Here is a 20,923-nt window from a genome sequence, read left to right as displayed (position 1 = left end):
TTTTTTTCTGAATGGCGACGGCCGTTTATCTATTTCCTTAACGACGGCCAACAGCTGGGCGACCGGTGATTTCGGTGAGTCGTCACACACACTCTGCTAATGAATTCAGATGCGCTTTGCGGCGATTGCGCCATCATCAAAACAAATCAGACAAGAGTATCAAAGTGTTTGTAGACCGTGGTTATGTAATATTTGGTTGGGAAGAAACACCAGAGATCAAGGATTCGGTTAGTTGTGTGGGGGAGAGAGCTAGGAAGAGATGTATATATATCATGCTGATGGATCGTGATAACCGAGCGTCTATTTCTTTTAGACGATGTAGACGCTACATACACACACACCTCCCGCTGCGCTACTCTAAACGTGGGGAGAGATTCAAAGCCAGTCGACATCATCCAACACCATCAAATCCGGAAGGGGATTTCGAAAGGGAAAAAATAACAAAAGAACAACAAGAGATGATGATCGACTAGGCAATATAGCGTCTGCTTGGATAACCGTGAAAATCCGCTTAGACTCTGTACATGTAACTGCTATCCTATTCTTTTCTTCTTTTTTTCTTTTAAAAAAAGTCAAAATGGAAGAAAGAAGAAAAAAGGTTTAGGTTCTTAACGAGCTTTGAGCCGTTGGGACACGAGGCGCGGAAAAAATCTTGTCCAGCCAAATAGCCACCACCGCACACGGTCCAATCCAATTTTCTTTGGCCGCTTCGGCTCATCATTTTTCACCGAAACCGGCCAGGCACCGGCCGCTTCATCTCCCGCGGTCGCGGTTCTTTTTCTTTCTTTTGGGTTCAGGTTCTTATGTACAAGGCAATATAAATGATCTTTGATGTTATAGGCCTATACGCCCCAGCAGTCGATGCTGTAGGGGGGGAGAAAGATGCTCCCCCCTACATTTATACTTGGGACTGTGCTGTGTATAACTATAAAAGGATGTCAGTGAGTTTGGCTCTCTTTCTCTTTTTATTCTCATCTCTCGCCGTAAGTTTGCCTGGAAAGAGCTGCCTGGGCTGGCTGGGATGGAGAGAGAACAAGAGAGTGGAGGGGGGAGAGATTCTGTTGGCAGCTTCGATCAATAATGTAATACGAGGCACAGCTAAGAGCAGAGATGATATCGTCGAAAGACAGACAGAAGCTAAAGAGAGGGACTCTATCCGATAACCATCGTCAGATGGATGCGACTCTATATATATACACATCCGTTAAGTCTATCTCCTCCTCCTTCTCTCTCTCTGGGTTCTCTAGACGCTAATGAAATCCGCGAGATTCTCCAGAATATCCCCCCACCACCACCGCCAACACGTCACGTTGAATTTGTCGCTTTTGTATTTTGTGGCTAACAAACGGAAATGTTTTGGCTTATTGTTCGGTGGGGATTTTGGCTGAGCCAGATTGCCTATGCTACATGTATTCACGAGTACAAATCTCTCATCTGGTTTGATGTTTTCTTGGAAGTTTATTATTGTTGTTACCAAGTATACTGTAGTACAATTTAGTTGCCTAACATATTTACGATTCCATTCATTTCTAATTGGCTTCGATTTTTTGATTGATTGTGTTTGTCTATAGTTTTGGTTAAAGAAGAAGAAGTGACAGCACCGACCGCTCGCGACCGTACATTGACCAGACCGGCCAGCAGCGTTTTCCGTCGATCGCTTCTCTTCCGTAAATCCGGCGTTCCGGCCGGAATCAGTAAAAACCATCAGGTACGGTCCTTATTCATTATTTAATACTTGAATAAATGACGCAATCAATTTTGCGGTCTAATAAGTCTAATTTAGTCTCAACTCAATTATGTACGAGCAGTTTTATCAAATGTATAATTTAAAAAAAAATAACTAAACAATTTCATTTGAATTTCTAATTGAAAAAAAAATAAAATTTTGGTTGCAGAGTGTCGACTCGCTGGCCGTCACGCGAGAAGAGAGTCGATCCGTGTCGAAAAGTCAGTCCGGTAAGTCCCGATCATCATTCTCTCCTTTTTTTTTCTCTCTCAGTCGATTCGCATATCGTTCATCGTTTTCTGGTTGATTCAATTATTCATGCACGCGGTTCTCGCGCTCCGTGATCGTGCGTGTTTCTAATAATAATGGCTCGGATAAATGTGTACTGCAGTGAATACCGTTTTTTTTTTCCGCCCCGACCTGAATGAATAACTTAGACCGATGAGGTTATATACTACGCCTTTTTGAAAAGTTGTTGTTTTGGCGCCCCCGGTGAAGAGAGAAAAATGGCCATTTTATACGCAACAAATCGAAAAACGTGCCGGAGCACTAGCTAGGCTGTTGCGATATCCTATATTGTCTACTGCCTGGCGTAGACCAGTTATTCACGGTGGCAGACCCACGCGGACGAAATGTCAGTCACCGTGAAAAATATTTTTTCTCCGCAAAGTTTTTTTTTTTCCTTTCTCCACACACACACACACACACACAAACAAAATTTGCATACATCGAACAAGGAGAAAACGAAGAAGAAAAAAACGTGACTTTGAATATAGCGGGTCAAATGATCTCTAACGGTCACGTCCGCTCTTCTCCGTGCACACAAACATCCGACCCCCAAAAAAGAGAGGGTCTATAGATCTCCAATCTTATTTTCTTACACACACACACATGCATATCGAGTGCAGTGAGAGACTGTGTGTGTATTGGGCGCCACCTTTTTTCTCCGTTCGAACCACTTGAAAAAATAAAAAATAAAAAAACCGGAATCTTTTTATTCTTTCAAGTTTTATTTCGGCTGGTGAATGTTATGTACAGATGCCACGCTCGATTGTCGGGATTTCACAGCTGGTGGGATTTTTGTTTTTCCGTTCTTTTTATAAGGCCCAGCAGCAGCAGCCCCAACTCAAAAAATATAAAAGAATCATAACTTTCTAATTTGATTGCGTTTAGAAAGGGAAAATGACGTTATTACTTGAGCGCGATGATTCAAACGAGTTTTTTCTATCTCATTGGAATTTAGAGTCACGGATGAAATGAGAACGTGAAATTGAAATGACGATTGATGTTAATTGAAAGGAAATAGTATCTATTTTTCTATCAATCGCTAACAGCCAGCCAGTTTTTTTTTTTATTATTCGGATGTCATTTTCTGCTTTTGTGTCTGAGGGGAGAAATTCGATTCGTCATGGGATCTCTTGTCCATTTCGGTTGGAATTTTCGAACGAACATTTTTTTTTTTTTGGTGTATTGAAGATCAGCGGAGCGAAATGGCAGACGATGATGGTGGATGACCGATCTTTTTGTGTTGCTTTGGCTTCTGCTTGATGTCTCTCTGGCGTGATTTGTATTATTTTTCGTCTGGTTTGTACCGCGGGACGAGTCACGAAATTCATCTCCTTTGTGAACTCTGAGGCTGAAGCTGGCCCATCGATTTGCTTTTCTATATGCTGCACGGAGCCAATGTCACGACTGATTCACGGCAGCAGCACACAAGAGGGGCTGGGTTGCTGGCTGGGGCTCTCTTATTCTTCTATACGGTACTACTATTTCATCCGGTCGCGTTCCCTTCCGTCCAATCCGTCCGATGGAGCACTCTACACAACGTCTACTCTCTCTGTCGATTCCGTTGGCCACGTGCCCCCCCCCCCCCTCGGTAGAGGTTCCAGTTCTCTTTTGATCCGCCGCTCCCGCGCTATTCAAATCAATTCTCTCTCCTCCATATTTAATGATGGCCAACACTGTTAGAGAGCTCTTGCACGCATCACCCCCACACATGCAGCATAAATCTTCTTCCTAATATTGATTCAATCGGGAGCGGTCTAGAGTGCTGCTGCTCCTGCCCTATACACTCGCTCCTGAACTGGCTGTGCTGCCCGGTTATTATATGTTACACTTTCCAGCCTTTTTCGCTCCAATAAATGTACACATCAAATAGAGCTAGACCATTCCGACGCTACGTGTTACGTAGGAATGACGTCCTTCATACCTCAGATTGGCAAAAGGCGAAAGAGGAGAAATGATGAGAATTCATATTCTCAAAAGTTGAAACTCGCACAGTCTCAGCGTGTAGCCAAAAACGGACGGATCAACCCAGAGCCAAATAAGCAAAATCAGCTGGGCTCCTGCTGCTGCTGGTGGTGGAGTCGAGAGAAACTTGGCATTTATCAAGTTGACATCATCACGCGCCAGAGTTCAAAAGTTCGAGAGGCCGAACTCTGTGTGTTATATATTATACATATACCACGGCTAACAAGTTCTGTATATCTGGGCCATCAATATATGCAGACTTGTGTACACTGTGGCCTGCGAGATGACGTACTACGTCGTTTATTTGTACCGAAAACCCAAATATAAAAATTGGTAAAAAAGCGAAACTGTTGTATCAATCGGGCTCGTTTCTCAACCACCCAGAAATCCTGTTGAAATCGAGACGTATCGATATCGCATCAATCTGATGACTTCAAATGTTTTTATTACGACAAAAAAGAAAAAGGGCGGGGTCTATAAAACGTTCACAGCCGGAGCAGACGGATGGGCGCTTGGGGTATGACTCGGTTCTTGAAGGGGTGGTGTGTGTATGTATGTGTACATGTATACGCCATTTGCTGAGCTGGGCGCTATAAAGTAAGTAGCTCAGCATATGTCTGTGGTGTCTAACGTAAGAGAAGAACCGAAGCGAGCAGCTGCTTTGAAAAGGCTTCATTTGCTCATGGGCGGTGCTCGTGGAGAAGATATATACCGTGGGTGTGGGGTAGGTGGGGTGGGGGGGGGGGGATTTAGTCATCCGTCAACGGTTTCATCAGGTCACCCAAAAAGTCAATCAACACCCAGCCATTTGCCAGGCTGTCGAAAAATTCCCTACTATCTGATTCTTATTTCAGGGTGTCTAAAAAAGAAGAAGGGGGGGACCTAGAAGTAGCGGACACCCCACACACACATGAGGAGGAATGAGGACATTAGTCTTGTTGAAAAGATGGTGGGACTACGAATATACCACTAGCCGCAAAAGCCATTGAAAAGCTGCTATATACCCAGGCAGCAAAGGCAGCTGCTCTCTTTTTCTTCTTCTTTTCTGACTCTCGTTACATGTGTGTGACATGTCTATCGCTGCCAATAGATTTCTCATTGGGACCCCACACAGATTCTAGACCTGACCAAGTTATATAGATAACGTTCTTCCAAAAGAGTTATCTTTGGCAGTGAGAAAAGAAAGAAAGAAAGACGAATCTGGTATAAGCTATGTACACGCTATCTCTAACGCTCTGGCTGCAATCCCAGAATTTTTCGTCTCAGTCTCAGCAGTCCCGCAGTCCCAGTAACACATTTATTGATTATTTGAGTTTGAGTGCTAACGTACTATATACTACTGGGCGGGTCCTTTTTTTCTCTCTCTCCATCGGGGCAACACCCAAAAGCAACACCTCGAAAATAAAACCCCTCTCCGTCTATAGTGTATGGTCGAAAAGATATAAAGAACCAGTTGAAAGGTGTCGTGAATAGTCTCCGACATTTCTCCTTCTTATTTCTTGGGTGAAAACTTTTCTTCGGCAACAGCTGGAACTGACGTGGTTTTTTCTTTATTTTCCGCCCAGCATTCTGGGGGCCTTTCACCTTTTTAATAAATCCTCCGACTAGACATGCACTGGGCTGTCTTGTACACCGACGCCGCCGTCTATGCGTTTCTTATTTGACGTATATTCTTATATATATCTCCCCACTTCTTTTCTTCATTAGTCATTATGGGCTGTTGAAATAAGTAGCTCGATAAACATGCACAAACGTCAGCTGGAGGATTTATTCAAAGCGATCAATAATTCATCAAAAAGGTCGCTTGCCGACGCCGCTTGCTCTGGCGGGATGGAATTGGAAATTAATTACATCGCTCACCGCTTTCGCCTGTCTTTTCGGTTCAATTACGCAACCAACCCAAAAATTTGGCATCGTCCAAAATTTTTGCTGTTTTTTTAGAAAGGGAAATGACAAGGTTTCGATTTGAAACTGAGCGGTTTTCATTTGAACTATTTTGCACGGCGATTAGTAATCCCCGTTTCGCAATCTATAAAAGCGTTGGTGATGAAATCAACCGTGTAGAACTACCTAATGCGCACACACATAGTGGAGTGAGCTGAATATCTGGTGGGCAACCTTCCAGAAACTTCCGTGTCGTTAAAATGGTCTTTGTGTATTTTGGTTTCTTTCTTTTTTCCCCAGCAAATGTGCACAGCGAATGTGGAGGGTGGCCACCGAGGGTTTACCTTCATCTTTTATTGCGCCATCTGTCCCGTTTAAATAGATATGAGAAAAGAAAAAAAATAAAGGTTTGACTAGAAACCCCCCTGCTGTAATCTTGCCCATAACAACTTCTCGGTTTAGTTGTTGTTGTTGCGGTATCCGGTGCGTTTCGCCTTCTATTCGCCGTGCAATTTTATTGCGTTCTGGCCGTAAGAGGATTTGTTGACTGTTCGATCGCTCCGCCATCTGTCGGACTTTGACGCAAATGTTTGGTTTTTTCTGCCGAGGAAAGTCACGATTCAATTGAAAAATGATGGGTTGGCATCGAGTCCAGTTATTATCACGTTTTTTGATCGTTTATTCCGACGCAATTCGCCTACGCCCATTTGACTCTGATGTTCCAGTGGCAACAGCAGAAAAAAAAACCAAAAAACAAAGAGAAAAGACTTCCGCCAAAGTGAAAATTGATTGAGCTGTTATTTAGGGGCTTTACACACACACACAACCTTGGTTTTCTCGTGTGTGTATGTGTTTTGTATAATAAACTATCTCGATTTGTTTTTGTTTTTTTCCCCGGCTATTTTAGATTCGAATTGGGCATGATGTTTCACGAGCGATCGTGAAACCTTATCACGGAGGGGGATACAAAAATGGACCCAAAAAATGAAATAAGGAAAAAATCATCTCGTAAAAACAGACAATTTCGTTTCGTTTCTTTCTTTAAGCTTATCTGATGAAAAACTCGACGGGGGGGACTCTACGTCCATTTGATTCGGAAGGAAAAAGAAAATTGAACCGGCCTCCGAAAAAACGATTCCGTGGTGGTCAAAGAGAAATGACTTATTACAGTGGATGATTCTAATTTGGGTTCTCTTTGTTCAATCGAATGCCCAGGAACAGGTGGAGGCCTTATTTAGACATTTCGGGAACCCGTGCTTCCGTAAAACACAAATGACCGTCTGCAATTATTCTCAAACTTAAACAACTGGGCAAGAAAAAATAGGTAGAAAAATTCACCTGCTGCTTGCGACAGCTGCATTAGTGTGTGTAGACACACACACACACAACTTGACGAAACCCCAGTGTATGTATAAACAATACGTGGACTCGTCACACAAAACACACAGTTCAAAATGGCGGTGGTGGTGGTCAATCGCGGAAACATCCGGGAGGGACACTTATTATAAAAAAGACACGAAACAAAATAGAAACGGAAGTTGAAATTACAGAAACACGGTGCGCGTTGGTCCGTATTTTAAAGTTCATTTCACGGATGAGTTGATTTCAGCGAGGGTCAGCCAGTTCAGTTCAAAACAAGACAACAATACGGTTCAAAATGAGAAAAAGTTGGCAAAAGATCTCTGAGGCTCCGCCACAGGGCATAGAGAGAAAAACACGTGGCGCGAGAGATAGAAAATGACGGATGTTCTTCCAGCAGACTAAATTAAGGTTGAACGAATACGTGGATAAAGCCAGAGAAAATGGATGAATACAAACGGTAAAAGAGAATCGGCAGCTACGACACAGTGTCCCTTGTGTATATGCATGTGCCGTGTTTGTCTGCTGTGGATAATATTTTTTCCCTCAAAATGTTTTCCAGGGGGCAGAGACGCCTTTTACTTTAACCCCCCCCCCTCCTTCCATCTTTTTTTCATCCTCGGGGGTTTCTAAAAGATTCCCTCCAAAAAGATCTCTCTCCCTTTCTTCTAAAAAATAAAAAAGCATACTATCCGCCATTTTGGATGATGATCGTCCAGATGTGATCATGGCCGCGCGCGATGACCCCCGGCTCGATCTATTTGTATATTATTGTGCAATCGCGTTTTACTTTGAACTTTTGAAACTAGATTTTTCTTTTTTTCGACAATCTAATTTCCTTAAATAAATATTACGAAACGCAATTCGCTGTAAAATCCCAGTAAAAACAGCGTCAAGAAGAAAAAAAAACACTGTGCTTTGATTTTGGCTTGACGCATTGGCCCATTTTTCTTCCCCCTTGCCTTCAACTGCCTCTCCAACCCAACGGCTCACAGTTTTATTGTCCGGCGTTGCGGTTGGAAGTGAAAAAACTTGTCTCCTTCTTATTCTCTCTCTCTCGGTTGAAAAATATATATTTTGGAAAAAGAAATATAACAGGATATATATACACGCCGTGAAAACACAGTGCAAAGCTTTCATTCCACAGTTGCCATCGAGTCTGACCAGTCGTGTTTTTTGTTCCAACGTGTTCAATTTTTCATTTTCTAAAAAATAAATAATTATTCTCGTGTGTTTTTGTGGTTCGGGTAGTGTGTGTGTGTGTGTGTGTTGGAAAGTCAAGTGAAGAGAGAGAGAGTGGAATAATCAAATATTTTTGTGGATATCTCTGAGACCAACAACCGAAATACTTCAAGGAGAAATCAAACTAACAAGAACACCCACCTCAATTCCAAGTAGAAGAAATGATTTTAGTGCAATAAGATTGGGAATTGGTCCAATGCCCCAGCAGCAACTGCCTTGCTGCTCTTTGCTATTCAACCCGATTGGAAACATGAGGAAATTACCCGGTGAGTTTTTCTCCATTCTCCCTAATGGCTTTTTTTTCGTTTTGTTAAAAAAGGAGATTGTGATTATTATCGCTCTTTATCCTTTTTTGGGTCTTTACGTTTTTTGAGAAACGGCTATCGTCTCTTTTTTTGAGTGTCGTGATATGAGATGCTTTTCCGGTTCGTTGAAAGGGATCAGGTGACCCTTTTTGGTTTTGTTTTAACTAGTAGAGACGCTATTCGCTGAATTATTTTTTGGTAGTGGTTTAGTGAACGAAGCTCGTCACGTTCCCTTGCTCACGCCGCCTCACTATATCGAATCCTTTTGATTGATTAGCACTCGCAATGTGATGGACACGACTTCCAGTGTCTCTGCTAACTCAAACTGACATTTTTCCTTAACCGTCGACAAAAAAGAGAGAAACAATTTCGTGCTGCTCTACACAAGTCTCATCGTTCATCCAATTGATCGCATTAGAGTCACCCCTCTTCAAAGTTGATGCATTTCCCCCTCCCTCCGCTCTTGTAAAACATTTATTTCAAATGAAAAAGATGAGACGTTACGGATAACGTGTCATTTTCGTCAAAGAGTCGCTAGAAAAATCCCGTTTCAAAGAGCTAGCAGCTCCATTTCGTCTCTGTTCAAGAGAGAGAGGAAAAAACAGGTATAACCCTACCGAGTCGCTGTATAATTGAATGGATTCCCCCTCCGTGTACATCTTCCTATATACATCTTTCAGGTGTGTAGACAACGACACTCACATACCGAGAGATCACGTTCATCTTTTATTCAACATTTTCTGATGGTTAAAAGTCTTTCCGAGTGTTTCAGGTTCCATTTCAAGCGTCGACCAGATATATTTGTGTTACACATAAATCCATCTGTTCCTTTTTGCTCTTTCACGAACGACTAGCTCCCAAAGTGTGTACGTCTGTGGTTTTTTCGGAGGGTTTAGAAGAAGAGGGTGTCTGGTTTTCTTTTCTGAACACGAGACCTGTTTCATTGAAGAACCACATCTCGATGGCAAGAGAAATATACAACCCACGCACAGATGGGCTGTCTTTTTTAAACTGTTGGCCACGGTTTCATTTCACTCGATCGACCCTTTTACGAACAAAAAGAGAGAGAACCCCAAATGTGTGTGTGTGTATAGCCGTGTGCATCCTGTTGCAATGTACACAGCCAGTCTCTACCTTCTGTTGTGCAGTGAGTCTTTTTTTTTATTATTATTCATATTGACTTAATGACGCAAGAGATTTTTGTCGGGTGAAGCTGTTTTCACGTATAAAAAGAGCCGTAAAATCGGGAGATGACCTTCCTCGTTTGGATCTCTGTTGCAATGCGCTGCCGCCGCCGCCTTTTTTCGTATACAAACCTCGTCGTTGACTCTTTGATTCTCCGTATCATCTCTCTCGCCCTTTTGAAACTCGCAGGATTTCTTTGTCGAGATATTTTTCTTCAACACAACGTTTCGCAACGGTCCGTCTTGTGTGATGTTGTCTGGGGTGGTGGTAGGTACCGCCCGTGTGTGATAAATCGGATGAAAGAAAAGAAGCAAGAGCAGAGCGCACACAGGAAGAAGATGTATGTGACAAGCGTGAAGAGCATCAGTTCCGGTTGTTGGGTATAAAAATAAATCTGAGCCACATCCACACACTGGGTATATTGCGAGAGGATACGGATCTCTCTCTCTGTGTATGTGTGCAAGCCATGCAATCTGCTCATCTGACAGTTTCGGGGGAGACCATGGAAAAACCGCACACGCGCAATCTGTTTTCCTCCCATCTTTGAAAAATTCTCCTCTTTCGGTGCACGGTCAGCCGGATTAACCAGAGTTGAATAGGAAAATGTTGGGTGGGCCGGATGGATGGGGGGAGGAATCGTACGATCCGATCTGCCGATCGCTTTCGCAACATAATCCGGTAGCCCGGGATGATGATGATGATGAACTTGGCTTCCGGGGGCTATCTCTCTCTTTGCCTCTCTTCAGTTAACGATTGTAATCAGGTTCCTTGGGCTCTGATAAATGTAAAAGGATGCAAGATGATGACGGCACCACGCGAGTAATCTGATCTACCTAGCTCTTTCTTTCTTTCTTTTCGATTCTCACTGGAAATGGCCGAACCCACAACTGGATCGTGTCATGAAAAAAAAGGCCAATGATACGGGTTTTCCTGTTTCTTCTCCTTCGAGGACAATAGAAAATGAGAAAAATGATTTTTATCGGCGATCTTTTTCCAGTCGTTAATGCTCAGAACGCTTTTTTTTTCATGTGTGTTTCTCTTTTTTCGAAAGATTCCGAAATAATTTAGCCCCTTTTTTTTATTTTCATGCTCTTGTGAGCAATTCAATTCACGACCGCGCGTTTTCATACCAAGGCCAAAGCCTTTTTTCTTCTTTTTCTTTATCAAACAACGGCGCAATCAAGCGCAGGCACTCGTTGATTCGTGAGCGCATTATAATAACGAGTTGCTTTTGGAAAGAGAAGAATTAGTTGGAGAGGAAGATACAGGTTTCGTTACCATGGCAACAGTTCCACCCGCATTCGAATTCATTTTTCTTCCCATCCCGTTGCTTTTTATTTCCCCCTTTTAAAATTTGAGGAGGAAAAACGAAGAAGAAACCGCACATCATTCCTCTTTTGTTTTCCCGCTGATGTGCTCAAACCAGCCTATTGTTTTCGCGTTATAGATTGATGTCGTGTTCGTCCAGCAAACCGTTACGTGAGCGCGTCGTTTGTTTACATAAAGTCGCATCTCTTACGGACAGACGGACAAGAGAGTAAGGAGAAAGCGGGTTGTCACGACCGCCACAACTGGAAGGAACGGCCAACTCACGGGCCATTGCAAGGCCGTGCTTGTCCGTGTCGCCTTGCCATCTGTCAAAGAAAAGAAAAGGGGACAAGTCGGACCGACGTTTCAGAAATTTGTTGTTTGTCGTGTTTTTATTATTATTTAAAAAACAAAAAAATTCGGGTTCATGAGAGTATCAAAATTCGTTTGAATTATTAATTCGATATATATTCAAAAGGAAATACAGGAGTTAATAGATAGGACCATTAGAGCGATACAACTCCCTCCAGCCTGGCGCCATTCCTTGATATCCCGTTCTCCAATTTTCGTCTTTTTTCCCCCCTCATTTTATCTAGCAACTCCATTGTCTCTTTTTTCTTCTTCGTCTTGGGTCTACGAACCAGGTCACATGAAAAACGAAACGACAAAGGAAGAAAAGGAGGAAAAATTTAAAAAAAAGGGACAACAACAGATTGCTGTGTGGTGGTGGTGCATCTCTTAAAGCTTCTTCCAAGTCAATGCTCTTATCGGGGTCGTTGTAAAATGCTGCATCTTCTTCTACTACTTCTTCTGTATATATGCCTCCATATAGATCCTCAGGAATTGGATTTTTTTGTTGTTTTGTTGTTGGGCGCCTGTTTTGTTTGTCTCGTCAATTCGTTTTTCCTTCTCCTTCCCATAGATTCTTTTAAATACGGGTCTCGTTTGACAATTAGACGTCGTCATCTCGTACGCCCCGCCCACTTCCCTTTAATAAGATTTTTTGTCCCGACTCCCGCATCTATTTTGATGGGAATTGTTTTTTACACACAAATACTTAATTAGTTGCATTATAACTAACTACTAGATGTGTGATTTGAAAAAAAGAAAATCTTTTGTTTGAACTTTGGGCGGAAAAGAAGATGATGGATGGCTTTTCCGTTTCTTCTCTCCCGGATGAGAACTCCTTTTTTGTTATGTGTAGAAATCACATTTTCTTCGTCGTCTGAATTCTATTCGTGTTTAGAGAAGTTACAAGACTTCAGGGGTGAAAGAAACAAAAAACAAATGAAAAGAAAAATCATTTCCAAGTTGCTCACAAATTTTGTCCATAGTCTTCCCCTAGCGTGTATTCCGGTCCGGAAATGGGGCCTTCTCCCTTCCTGATCCATCATCGTTCCTTTTCCCCCTCGTTTTTTTCTTCTTTTTAACTGGTAACTTTTACTTTGACACGGTTCCCATGAGTAGGAGGCGGTCTACATATAAATGCTCTTGATCTCTCAAAACTACTTTGGTGTGTGTGTGATTCTCCTAGAGGCGTTTCTCTTGCTGTAAATATCTCTCCCATTTTTGGTTGAAATCAAATTATTTCCTGCCGACCGAAAATCACTAATGCAATCATCTTATATTGTGATTAAATTACGACGAGAAAAAAGAAAGAAACAAGACAGATCAATAACAAAAGCAGGCTTCTTTTTGCCTCTTTCTTTTTTCTTTACGATCTGGATAATATGTAAGTAATAACAAGTGTCGCGCAATATGAGCGATGGAGAGTCCGCCCAGAATCGATCCGTCCCGTTTTATTACTGCGCTGCGCTGCTGTTGAATCGATGGGTGCCATCAAGAAGAAGAAGAACTCTGTTCGACTCTGACAAGGCGTGAAGATGAAACATAAAAAGGAATTATTATTAAAGAGAATTTTTCTGTTTGTCCTGGTTCCTTTTTTATTTTTAAGGTTTTTCATTTGGCACGAAAATAATCGGGAGCGAAAGAGAGTGATGGCTATTGCGTGCGCGTTATCGGCAAGAAAATAGTTCGACGAGTGTTGAGCAGAGGGGGGGGGGATCTTTGTCTGCCAAAAAGGAGCGGCATTGGCGCTGCGCGTTCATTATGTCACTCCCGCTGTTCTCTTTCTATTGCCCCTGCACGCACTAACTCCATCACTGGCTCAGTGTCGACTCGACACTATTTCTCTCTCCCCCCTCTCTCCCGAGCATTTCTTGAGCGATGGTATTGATCTCGCTCGAGTTAAGATTATATAGAATGGGAATCGCTTCATCTTCGTTCATGCGGCAGAGAGAGAAAAACGGTTTTCCATCCAGATAGGGAGGAAAAAAAGGGGAAACATTTCACACCCAATAATGTCATTTGCTCGTTGGTAGTGCACAGCACCGGAAAAAGTCTTCAATCTGAAACTTCCCTTTTTTTTTCTCTACTAGTGAAAGATGACTTCATCAGCCACACTTGAATATTCTTTTTGGGTTAGTTTACGACTCTCTCTCTTATATAATCTCTTTGTAGGTCTTGTTGTTTAACCGTGATAAGACACTGAGGCTGAAGAGTGGCATCATCATGTCCCCCGTTGTGATGAGCCCCCGACCGACTAAGCATCTCCCCACACACACACACACACCCAGAAAACGTCTTTTACAATAGAAAGGCTTTCTCTGTTGGATGATGTCTGTGTGTGTGTGTGCTCAGCATTCAAAAAGCCTGGGGAAAACAATGGGAGTCGACCTCGAACCTTTGGTCATTAATGGCCCACCACCAACAACTTTGCGTGTGTACATCTTCTTCTGCTTTGCCTTTGATGCGACGACTTTCCACCAAGCGCTAATGATGATTCGGCCTCCGTGACGCACTCTGGTCGTGACGGAGGAGAAAAAAGACACAAAACACCTGTGATTTACCATTACGCCAATGGTTGGGGCGAACTTTTTTATTTTCCTCCTTACACATCACATACGAGAGGGGGCTCTCTCTCTTTCTTTTGAGCCAGCGACAATGGACGTCGTGCAAGTCTCGACCCAATGCCTAGTCCTTTGAAGAAAAGGATTCTTTTTCTTCCATCTTTTCTTTTTCTTGTTCGAGTTATGACTGACGAAGAACGCCATGATTATCAATGTGTAGACAGAGAGAGAGAGAGAGAGAGTCTCCTGGTAACAACACCCGGGCGGATGTATATGTGAGAGGGGGGCAGGAGAAAAGTTGGGGCTCTTGTTTTTTCTTTTCTTTTCCGTCTTGGATGTTAATGAGATTCTGCGGCTCGTGATGGCAGTGTGAACGACCCGATTGCCGATTCGGCGCACGTTTTTCCACCGTCATGAGCCATGTCGTCGCGGCCAGCATTTTGTCAAATGATTTATTATTCCACTGAGGGAAGGAGGTGAGACGGAAGGAGAGTGAGTAGAACATGTGATTGAAAACATTGAAAAAATAACCCCCCCCCCCCCTTTCACCTAAGTTAGCATTCTACGTTGTTCATCTCGTGTTACACAATCCCTCGGAAATTCTTTAGGCTTTAGAACGGGAGGGGGGTTCGTTCTGCTTTGTAAAAATTAAAAACAAAATCCAGTTGTTCTGTGCTCACCGAAATTTGAGTCTTTTCTTGCGTTAGCTGCTCCCCCTTCTCCTTAACAACTCTTTCAGGGCAGTTCCTTCATCCGGCGAGAGTTGGTGGTAGCGACTTTTTGACATGTTGAATAAGGGATTTAACATTCCCCCCTCCTTCTTAGGCGCCCCCCTCCAACCTTCTTTGAATTCATGATTCAAGAGAAAAAAGAGAAACACTTGAATTTCTTGAATACATTTCCTTCTTTTTTTTTTCTTCTTCTTGTTTCGTTCTCTCCAGTTGTGGGAGGAATAATTATTCCTCTCGAAATTTCTTTTAACGATGGCAGCAGATGGAAGCGCACGAGCGAACTTGCGTTCGGCGTTCCTCCGTGTCCAGGTGTCATCCAAGTTCGAGTGGGTTGGAAAAAAAAAGTGCTTAGAGCATCCGGCCAGCTGGAAGAGAATGAAATAAAGGCCCACGTGTGGACATCCGTTTCTTGTTTTTCTGGCACCGACCGACCGACCGTCACATTTGTTTGATATTTTGCTTTACAAGAGGAAACGGTGGTTTGCTTGGTGGTGCCAGGCTTAAAGGTTTTCGCGTGCATCGATTGACACCCGATCGTCAATTTTTGGTTTGGTCCTACCTGCAACGGATGGGGGGAGGGTAGAGAAAGAAAAAAGGATTGCGTGTCTGTGACACAAATGTCGCCATCGTGTCAAATTCTCCCCCAAAATGGAGAGGCGGACAAAATACAAGCCGTTCAATAAAAATAAGAAGACAACCCAAATGATAATTAAGGTGATACACGCGCGCGCTCGACTTTCCACTCTACGCGATATATCGACTGTTTGGATTGCATCACGTCAAATGGATTGTGTGTAGTCCGTCAAACAAAATTCAGACTTCGAGGTTTTGCACCCGTTGGTTGCACACGGATTTTCCTGGACACGAAAAGAGTTCAGCCAGACCTGTTTCCCAACGGATTGCAGCAACCCAACGAGATTTGCCGAGCGAGACTGGGAGAGAGAGAGAGTTTTCACAGTTGGTATCATTTTCTTGAAAGCTTTGATGATTCTGTGTCAAGGTAGGATGCCAACCAATCTCTCTTTTTTCTTGTAACGTGTCGCCTGTTGTTGTTTTCGCTGTTGTTTCTCTCTCCCTCGAGTTTAAACACCGTCATTTGGTGGAACGAATTTGTGTGATGGGCCGCAATGAAAGGGACTCGGGCGAATCCAAAGAAAAAACATGCTGGCAAGGCCGAACCCTCTGGTTTCTATCTAAATAACATTCTCTATTGATTATCGCCTCCCGTTTCTTGTTGTTGGAGATGCCTTTAACGTCAAAAAGGTGTAAGGTGTGTGTGTGGATGTATGTGCGAGGGAGTTAGCGCGTGTAACGGGACTCTGGAGGCGGCAGCAGCAGCAGCAGGTCTAGCAAAGAGAGAAGTGTAGGGAATGATGGATGAGGTGACGGCTCGCGCGCGCGCTAGAGACTTGTACCCAGTGTATGGATGTTGTTGTACACTACAGTACAGCCGGAATGGACGCCCTCGCTAATTCCCCACTCCGGCCCACCAGCTATTTTATTTTTTCGGTCCTATTTCTTTACTCTCCCCTCTATTTTGATGATTGCGTCTAGGGGGGATGGGACTGGGGCTGCTAGGCCATCTGCTGTTCACTAGAGCAGCCAAACTGGATTTGAGTTGGCGGCAGATGGTGCAGTGTAAAAACACATTCTCTTGTCAACCTCCCTTCTTCTTTTTCGTTTAAAGAGTCTCCTCCTCCTATTCATATTTCGATTGAAAAAACACTGGGCGTGGCTTTTTAATAATGCATCATATAACTAGTCTCTGCGGAGTTTTTCAATTCAATTGTATATTTCCCATCCAGGGGAGAAAGACAGAGGAAAATGGCGATTGGAGATTGTGTCTATTGATTTCCTCCTCTTCTTATCATAAGGCTGTAAACAAAAAGGGGGGAAGAATGGAAGGAATTACGTTTGGAGAATGTGAAGGTAATCAACTCCGTATAGTTTCTGCCCCTGCATCACTGCGCATCCGCAGTATAAAACTGAAAAGAAAAAAAAGGCGTTAGTCACGCACTGTTGAATAAATTCCATCATCTCTGCGTTCGGAGCTCCTACATAGCCAAATGATTGACCGGTCAAGAGACAAAAGGAGAGAGAGAGAATGGAATGAAAATGCAACGTTTTTGAGGTCTCTATTCACGTTCTCGACTTCCTATTGTTCACTCCCGCACATTGCCCGTCAGTCAACTCGAATCCAACGGACAGAAAGGGGAGGGAAATAATAATAATAGTAAAAAAAAGAAAAATGATAATTGTTTTTTTTTCCCCCGAAACAATGAAATGAAATAATAGAAAAAAAATACAAAGGCGTTTGTTTGACTCTGCCGCCGCATCATATCCGGCGTCGCTCTTCGTGTCATGTCGTACTTACACCGACGCGCTATGTTTCCGTCGTGATGATGATGATTATTATTGCTGTTAATAACAACATTGGGACGACTCGGGGGCCGTCTGTATGTCACCCTCCCATACAACAACAACAACAAAAAGGTAGAAAGATAATATTTTGGCTCTCAACTGACTTGACTGGGGCTGCCAGTCCAAATGGAATGATGATGATATTCAGCTCGGCCCCGGCTGCGCTTCATGAAATTGCCTTTTGTGTTATTATTATTGTTGTTTTTATTCGGTTCCACCTCTCTCTCTTCTACCGAGAAAATAATGTGCCATTCGCAATGGAAGAGAAACTCTTGAAATGGCCAGAACATAAAAAGAAAAGGCGCAAAAAGCAGAGCGGAAACAATTCCCTGGCGTCTTTTTATTTCTTTAACTGACCGATTGTTCTTGGACCGCAAGAAGAAGAAGATGTTGTTGTCAGGAGGGTTGGACTTGTTAGCAACTCGAGGGGTGGGCTAGAAATGTTTCGTGGTCATCGTTTGAACAGTTCCAGTACAGACCAGCGATGTCCGGGTCGAACGAAAAGAATTGTATAGGTTTAACGACCTTCAACTTGGAGTTAACTTTTTGTAGGTCCCCTTTAAAACTCTGGCAGGCTCTTTCTGGTTCTCTCTGGCCGTCCGCGTTAAATAGAGGGGAGTGGTGTGTGTATATGCTCGCTCACCGTATGTTTACACAGCAGGTCCATATACACAACAACGCCCTTAACTTTCTTCGTCTTCCTTTCAAATCCTTTTCAACATTTTTATGTTTTTATTTTTCTATTCGAGTTGGAATCGGGCCAGTAGGGAGAGAGAAGGACAAAATCTCCTCGAAGTCTGGTTCGGTCGCTACTCCGACAATTTCTTTTCAAAGATTCCCTCGCGCTATTAAATTTCTCTTGTCGTCGTCCATGTTATATTCATTTATCCAAATGGCATTCGTGTGTCAATTGTCAGCGTCGTTTTCGCCGTTACCGGTAGATGGATGCCAAAGTTGTTGGTTCTAGCCCTCAACTCTCCTTCTGTATCGCTTCGTCAATTCGTCAACTTTATTTCTAGTCAGACAATCTCCCCTCAGGATTTGACAGCTGCGTTTGGCGTGATCTTGTTTACGAAAATTTGAAATTCAATTATTATCTTGTGTTTTAATGAGGAGGAGGTGATGGAGGTTGTGGCATTGAGAAGAGAAGAGAGAGTTTGTTTTGTCTGTGTGATTTCGATTTCGTTTGGGAAATGAAAAGGCGCACGCAAGACACGGAGAAATGAGGCAGAGATGGAGAGACCGTCGCAAATCATCCGCGCCAGATTTCACGCCAAGTTCTTTTGGTTACCTTATATTTTTTTAAGTATATCGAAAGGAGAAGAAAAGAAAGAAAACGATTCGGCGCTTGACCCTGGAGGCGAATCGAGTAGAAATCGGAATTCCAATTAGTCGTTTACGTAATTACAAAAGGGAAACGGGTTCTGGTTGCTCTAGAACAGGAGGGACAAAAAATATAGATAAAATGTAATCAAATAAAATAAATATGTGGGCTAACTATTCTCCCAACAATCGGCAATAAAAAAAAAGGCACGGTACAAAGTGTACGGTGGATTATGCACTTGATCGCTCTGGGGGACACAATAAAAATAAAAACTGTAGAATCTACAGGGGCCTGGGATTTTCTCTTTTTTTTTTCGACGCCATTTTTTCGGTTGTTATGAGATTCTCACGCTCCAATGACACGAACAAAGTATGCATTAATTTGTCATTGGAAATGCCCCCGTGATTTTCCCTCCTCTCTTGTTGAATTGACGTCGACCACATCCGAAGGGAGAAAAAAAAACGAAGAATTTTGTTTCTTCCTTCTGTGGGTTCCGTTCCCGTTATGTTTGAGGTTGTCTTTCCAATAAGATTCTGTACGCGCGTTAAGTAATTGGGGGATGATTGTGAAAACATGGTCGGGGAAGAATGCGGGAAATTTGAACCTGCTGGTGCGCCCGTGGCTTTTGAGAACCTGCGGGATGATTGTGGTTTCACGGGAGATGAGGCAAAGCGACAGAGAGAGAGAGAGAAAAGATGCTGGACATGATTTCTCACGGTGGCAGAGTGAGCAAGTAGCAGAAAAAGCAACAGCAGAAGCCTTCACACAGTAACGATTTTGGGGGTCATATTTTTATTGGCGTTTGTACAATAATGTACTGTGAAAAGACGTCGACAGGGGGGCTTTCGGGTGTTGTTTTCGCCCAAAGTTTTGTTATTTTAACGGCCACGTAAAACACGTCACTGGTTTTTTGGTCGGGTTGGCTACTGCTCTGTGATTTTGACTTAATTGAGACCCTTTTGGTTATTTGTTTCCATTTTTATTTATTTATTTTTTTTTCACATGGAAATGACCATGTGAAAATCCTTGTCTAAATGGCGTCGTCGTCGTCACGTGGTTTTATTTATTTCGTATTCGTTTTGGTTAAACCGGAAGAAAAAAAAATGTCGGTGCCATTAATTTCCGTGTAAAACGAATGGTGTTGGCGGTGCGACTTTGTGTCGAGGAATACTACTAAAAAGACAATTCGTCTTTTAATGGGATTGGCCGCTGATTTTCCAAGTAAACGAAGGTATTGGATGTTGAAAGGAAATAAAAGGAAGACGCGTCATTAAACGCGACGCCATTGCCGAATGAGAAACTTTAAAAGAAATGCGGAGGAAACGATGCAATTGCCGGTAAGAAAAAAGGAGGAAAAAAACACAAGATGGATGCGATTGCATTGTCGGTTCTTATTTCTCTTGTGCGACATTGGAGATCAGTGGCGTCGTTCCTGTCCTTCTCGCCCATGTAAGGAAAGAAAAAAAAAAAAACTCTTAAAAACTTTTCGGTTAGTTTTGGGCAATGTCAAATGGGCAGAGAGTATCATCTGCGCTCAGTCAAAATGAAAAGAGATTGAAGAGGATTTGCATCTGTGGTCGTCTCATTATAGTCTCGCATATCTTTTTTCTCGTGCAATTTCAAACTGCCATTTTCCCGTTAAATAAGAAAGAAGAACAAGAAATGGGCGAGGGGATTATCTTCTATCTCTTTCGATTGTTCAGAAGAAGAAGAAAAAAGAAATAGACAGAAGATATAGCTGAAAGAGAATTCCATCTTGTGCGGTTGCGTGTTTCCAAGTTTTTATAATAATTGGGCGACCAACTGTGTTCTTTTTTTTCTGTCTTTCTTCCTGGCTACCGTGCTGCAAGAGGGTGAAAATAAAATATTACGGAAAACAGAAAAAATCCATCACGCAATACGCTGCTCCCATCCAACTACCGAAATCTAAAATGGAGAAGAAGCGGTTTAAAACGCAAAGTTTGTTGGGAGGATAATCAGGGATAAAGGGAAGGGAGGGGATGGGACACAAGTGCTGTGTAGAATAACCGAATTGATCTGTCAAGAGTGTCCGTGTTTCCAAACATGACGAACGAGTGGAAGAAAGTTTGTCTTGTCATTGAAAATTCAGAGAGTAACACACGTAAAAAAAACTTGCCTCATCAGCTCACATCTTCAATCTTCTTCTTCTCTCTTTTTGATTTTTCGATTCTCAACGTTTTTGGGTGTTTTCTCTTCAACCACTCTACACACACACACCACCCTCTCACTTTTCGTCTGTCTGTTGTGTTATCAAAGTC

The 20,923-nt window shown here is 42.8% G+C and overlaps 1 protein-coding gene across 21 annotated transcripts in view; it reads left to right on the top strand.

The window, feature by feature from the left end:
- LOC124195543 (caskin-1-like) overlaps nucleotides 1-20,923 on the top strand; it is a 66,687-nt gene that overhangs the window by 34,727 nt on the left and 11,037 nt on the right. For 15 of the 21 annotated variants that reach the window (XM_046590012.1, XM_046590013.1, XM_046590009.1 and 12 more), the window contains 2 exons: nucleotides 1,572-1,708; nucleotides 1,896-1,956. In XM_046590012.1, the coding sequence (XP_046445968.1) occupies nucleotides 1,572-1,708; nucleotides 1,896-1,956 (198 nt within the window). Of the gene's footprint in view, nucleotides 1-1,571; nucleotides 1,709-1,895; nucleotides 1,957-8,069; nucleotides 8,728-20,923 lie in introns of those variants that run through there. The other 6 variants (XM_046590026.1, XM_046590023.1, XM_046590024.1 and 3 more) reach the window with 5 other exon arrangements.

This window comes from Daphnia pulex, chromosome 6, assembly GCF_021134715.1.
Source record: "Daphnia pulex isolate KAP4 chromosome 6, ASM2113471v1".
NCBI lineage: Eukaryota > Metazoa > Arthropoda > Branchiopoda > Diplostraca > Daphniidae > Daphnia > Daphnia pulex.
Note: the sequence above shows the minus strand (reverse complement) of the source record. Positions and strands in the feature narration are given on the sequence as shown.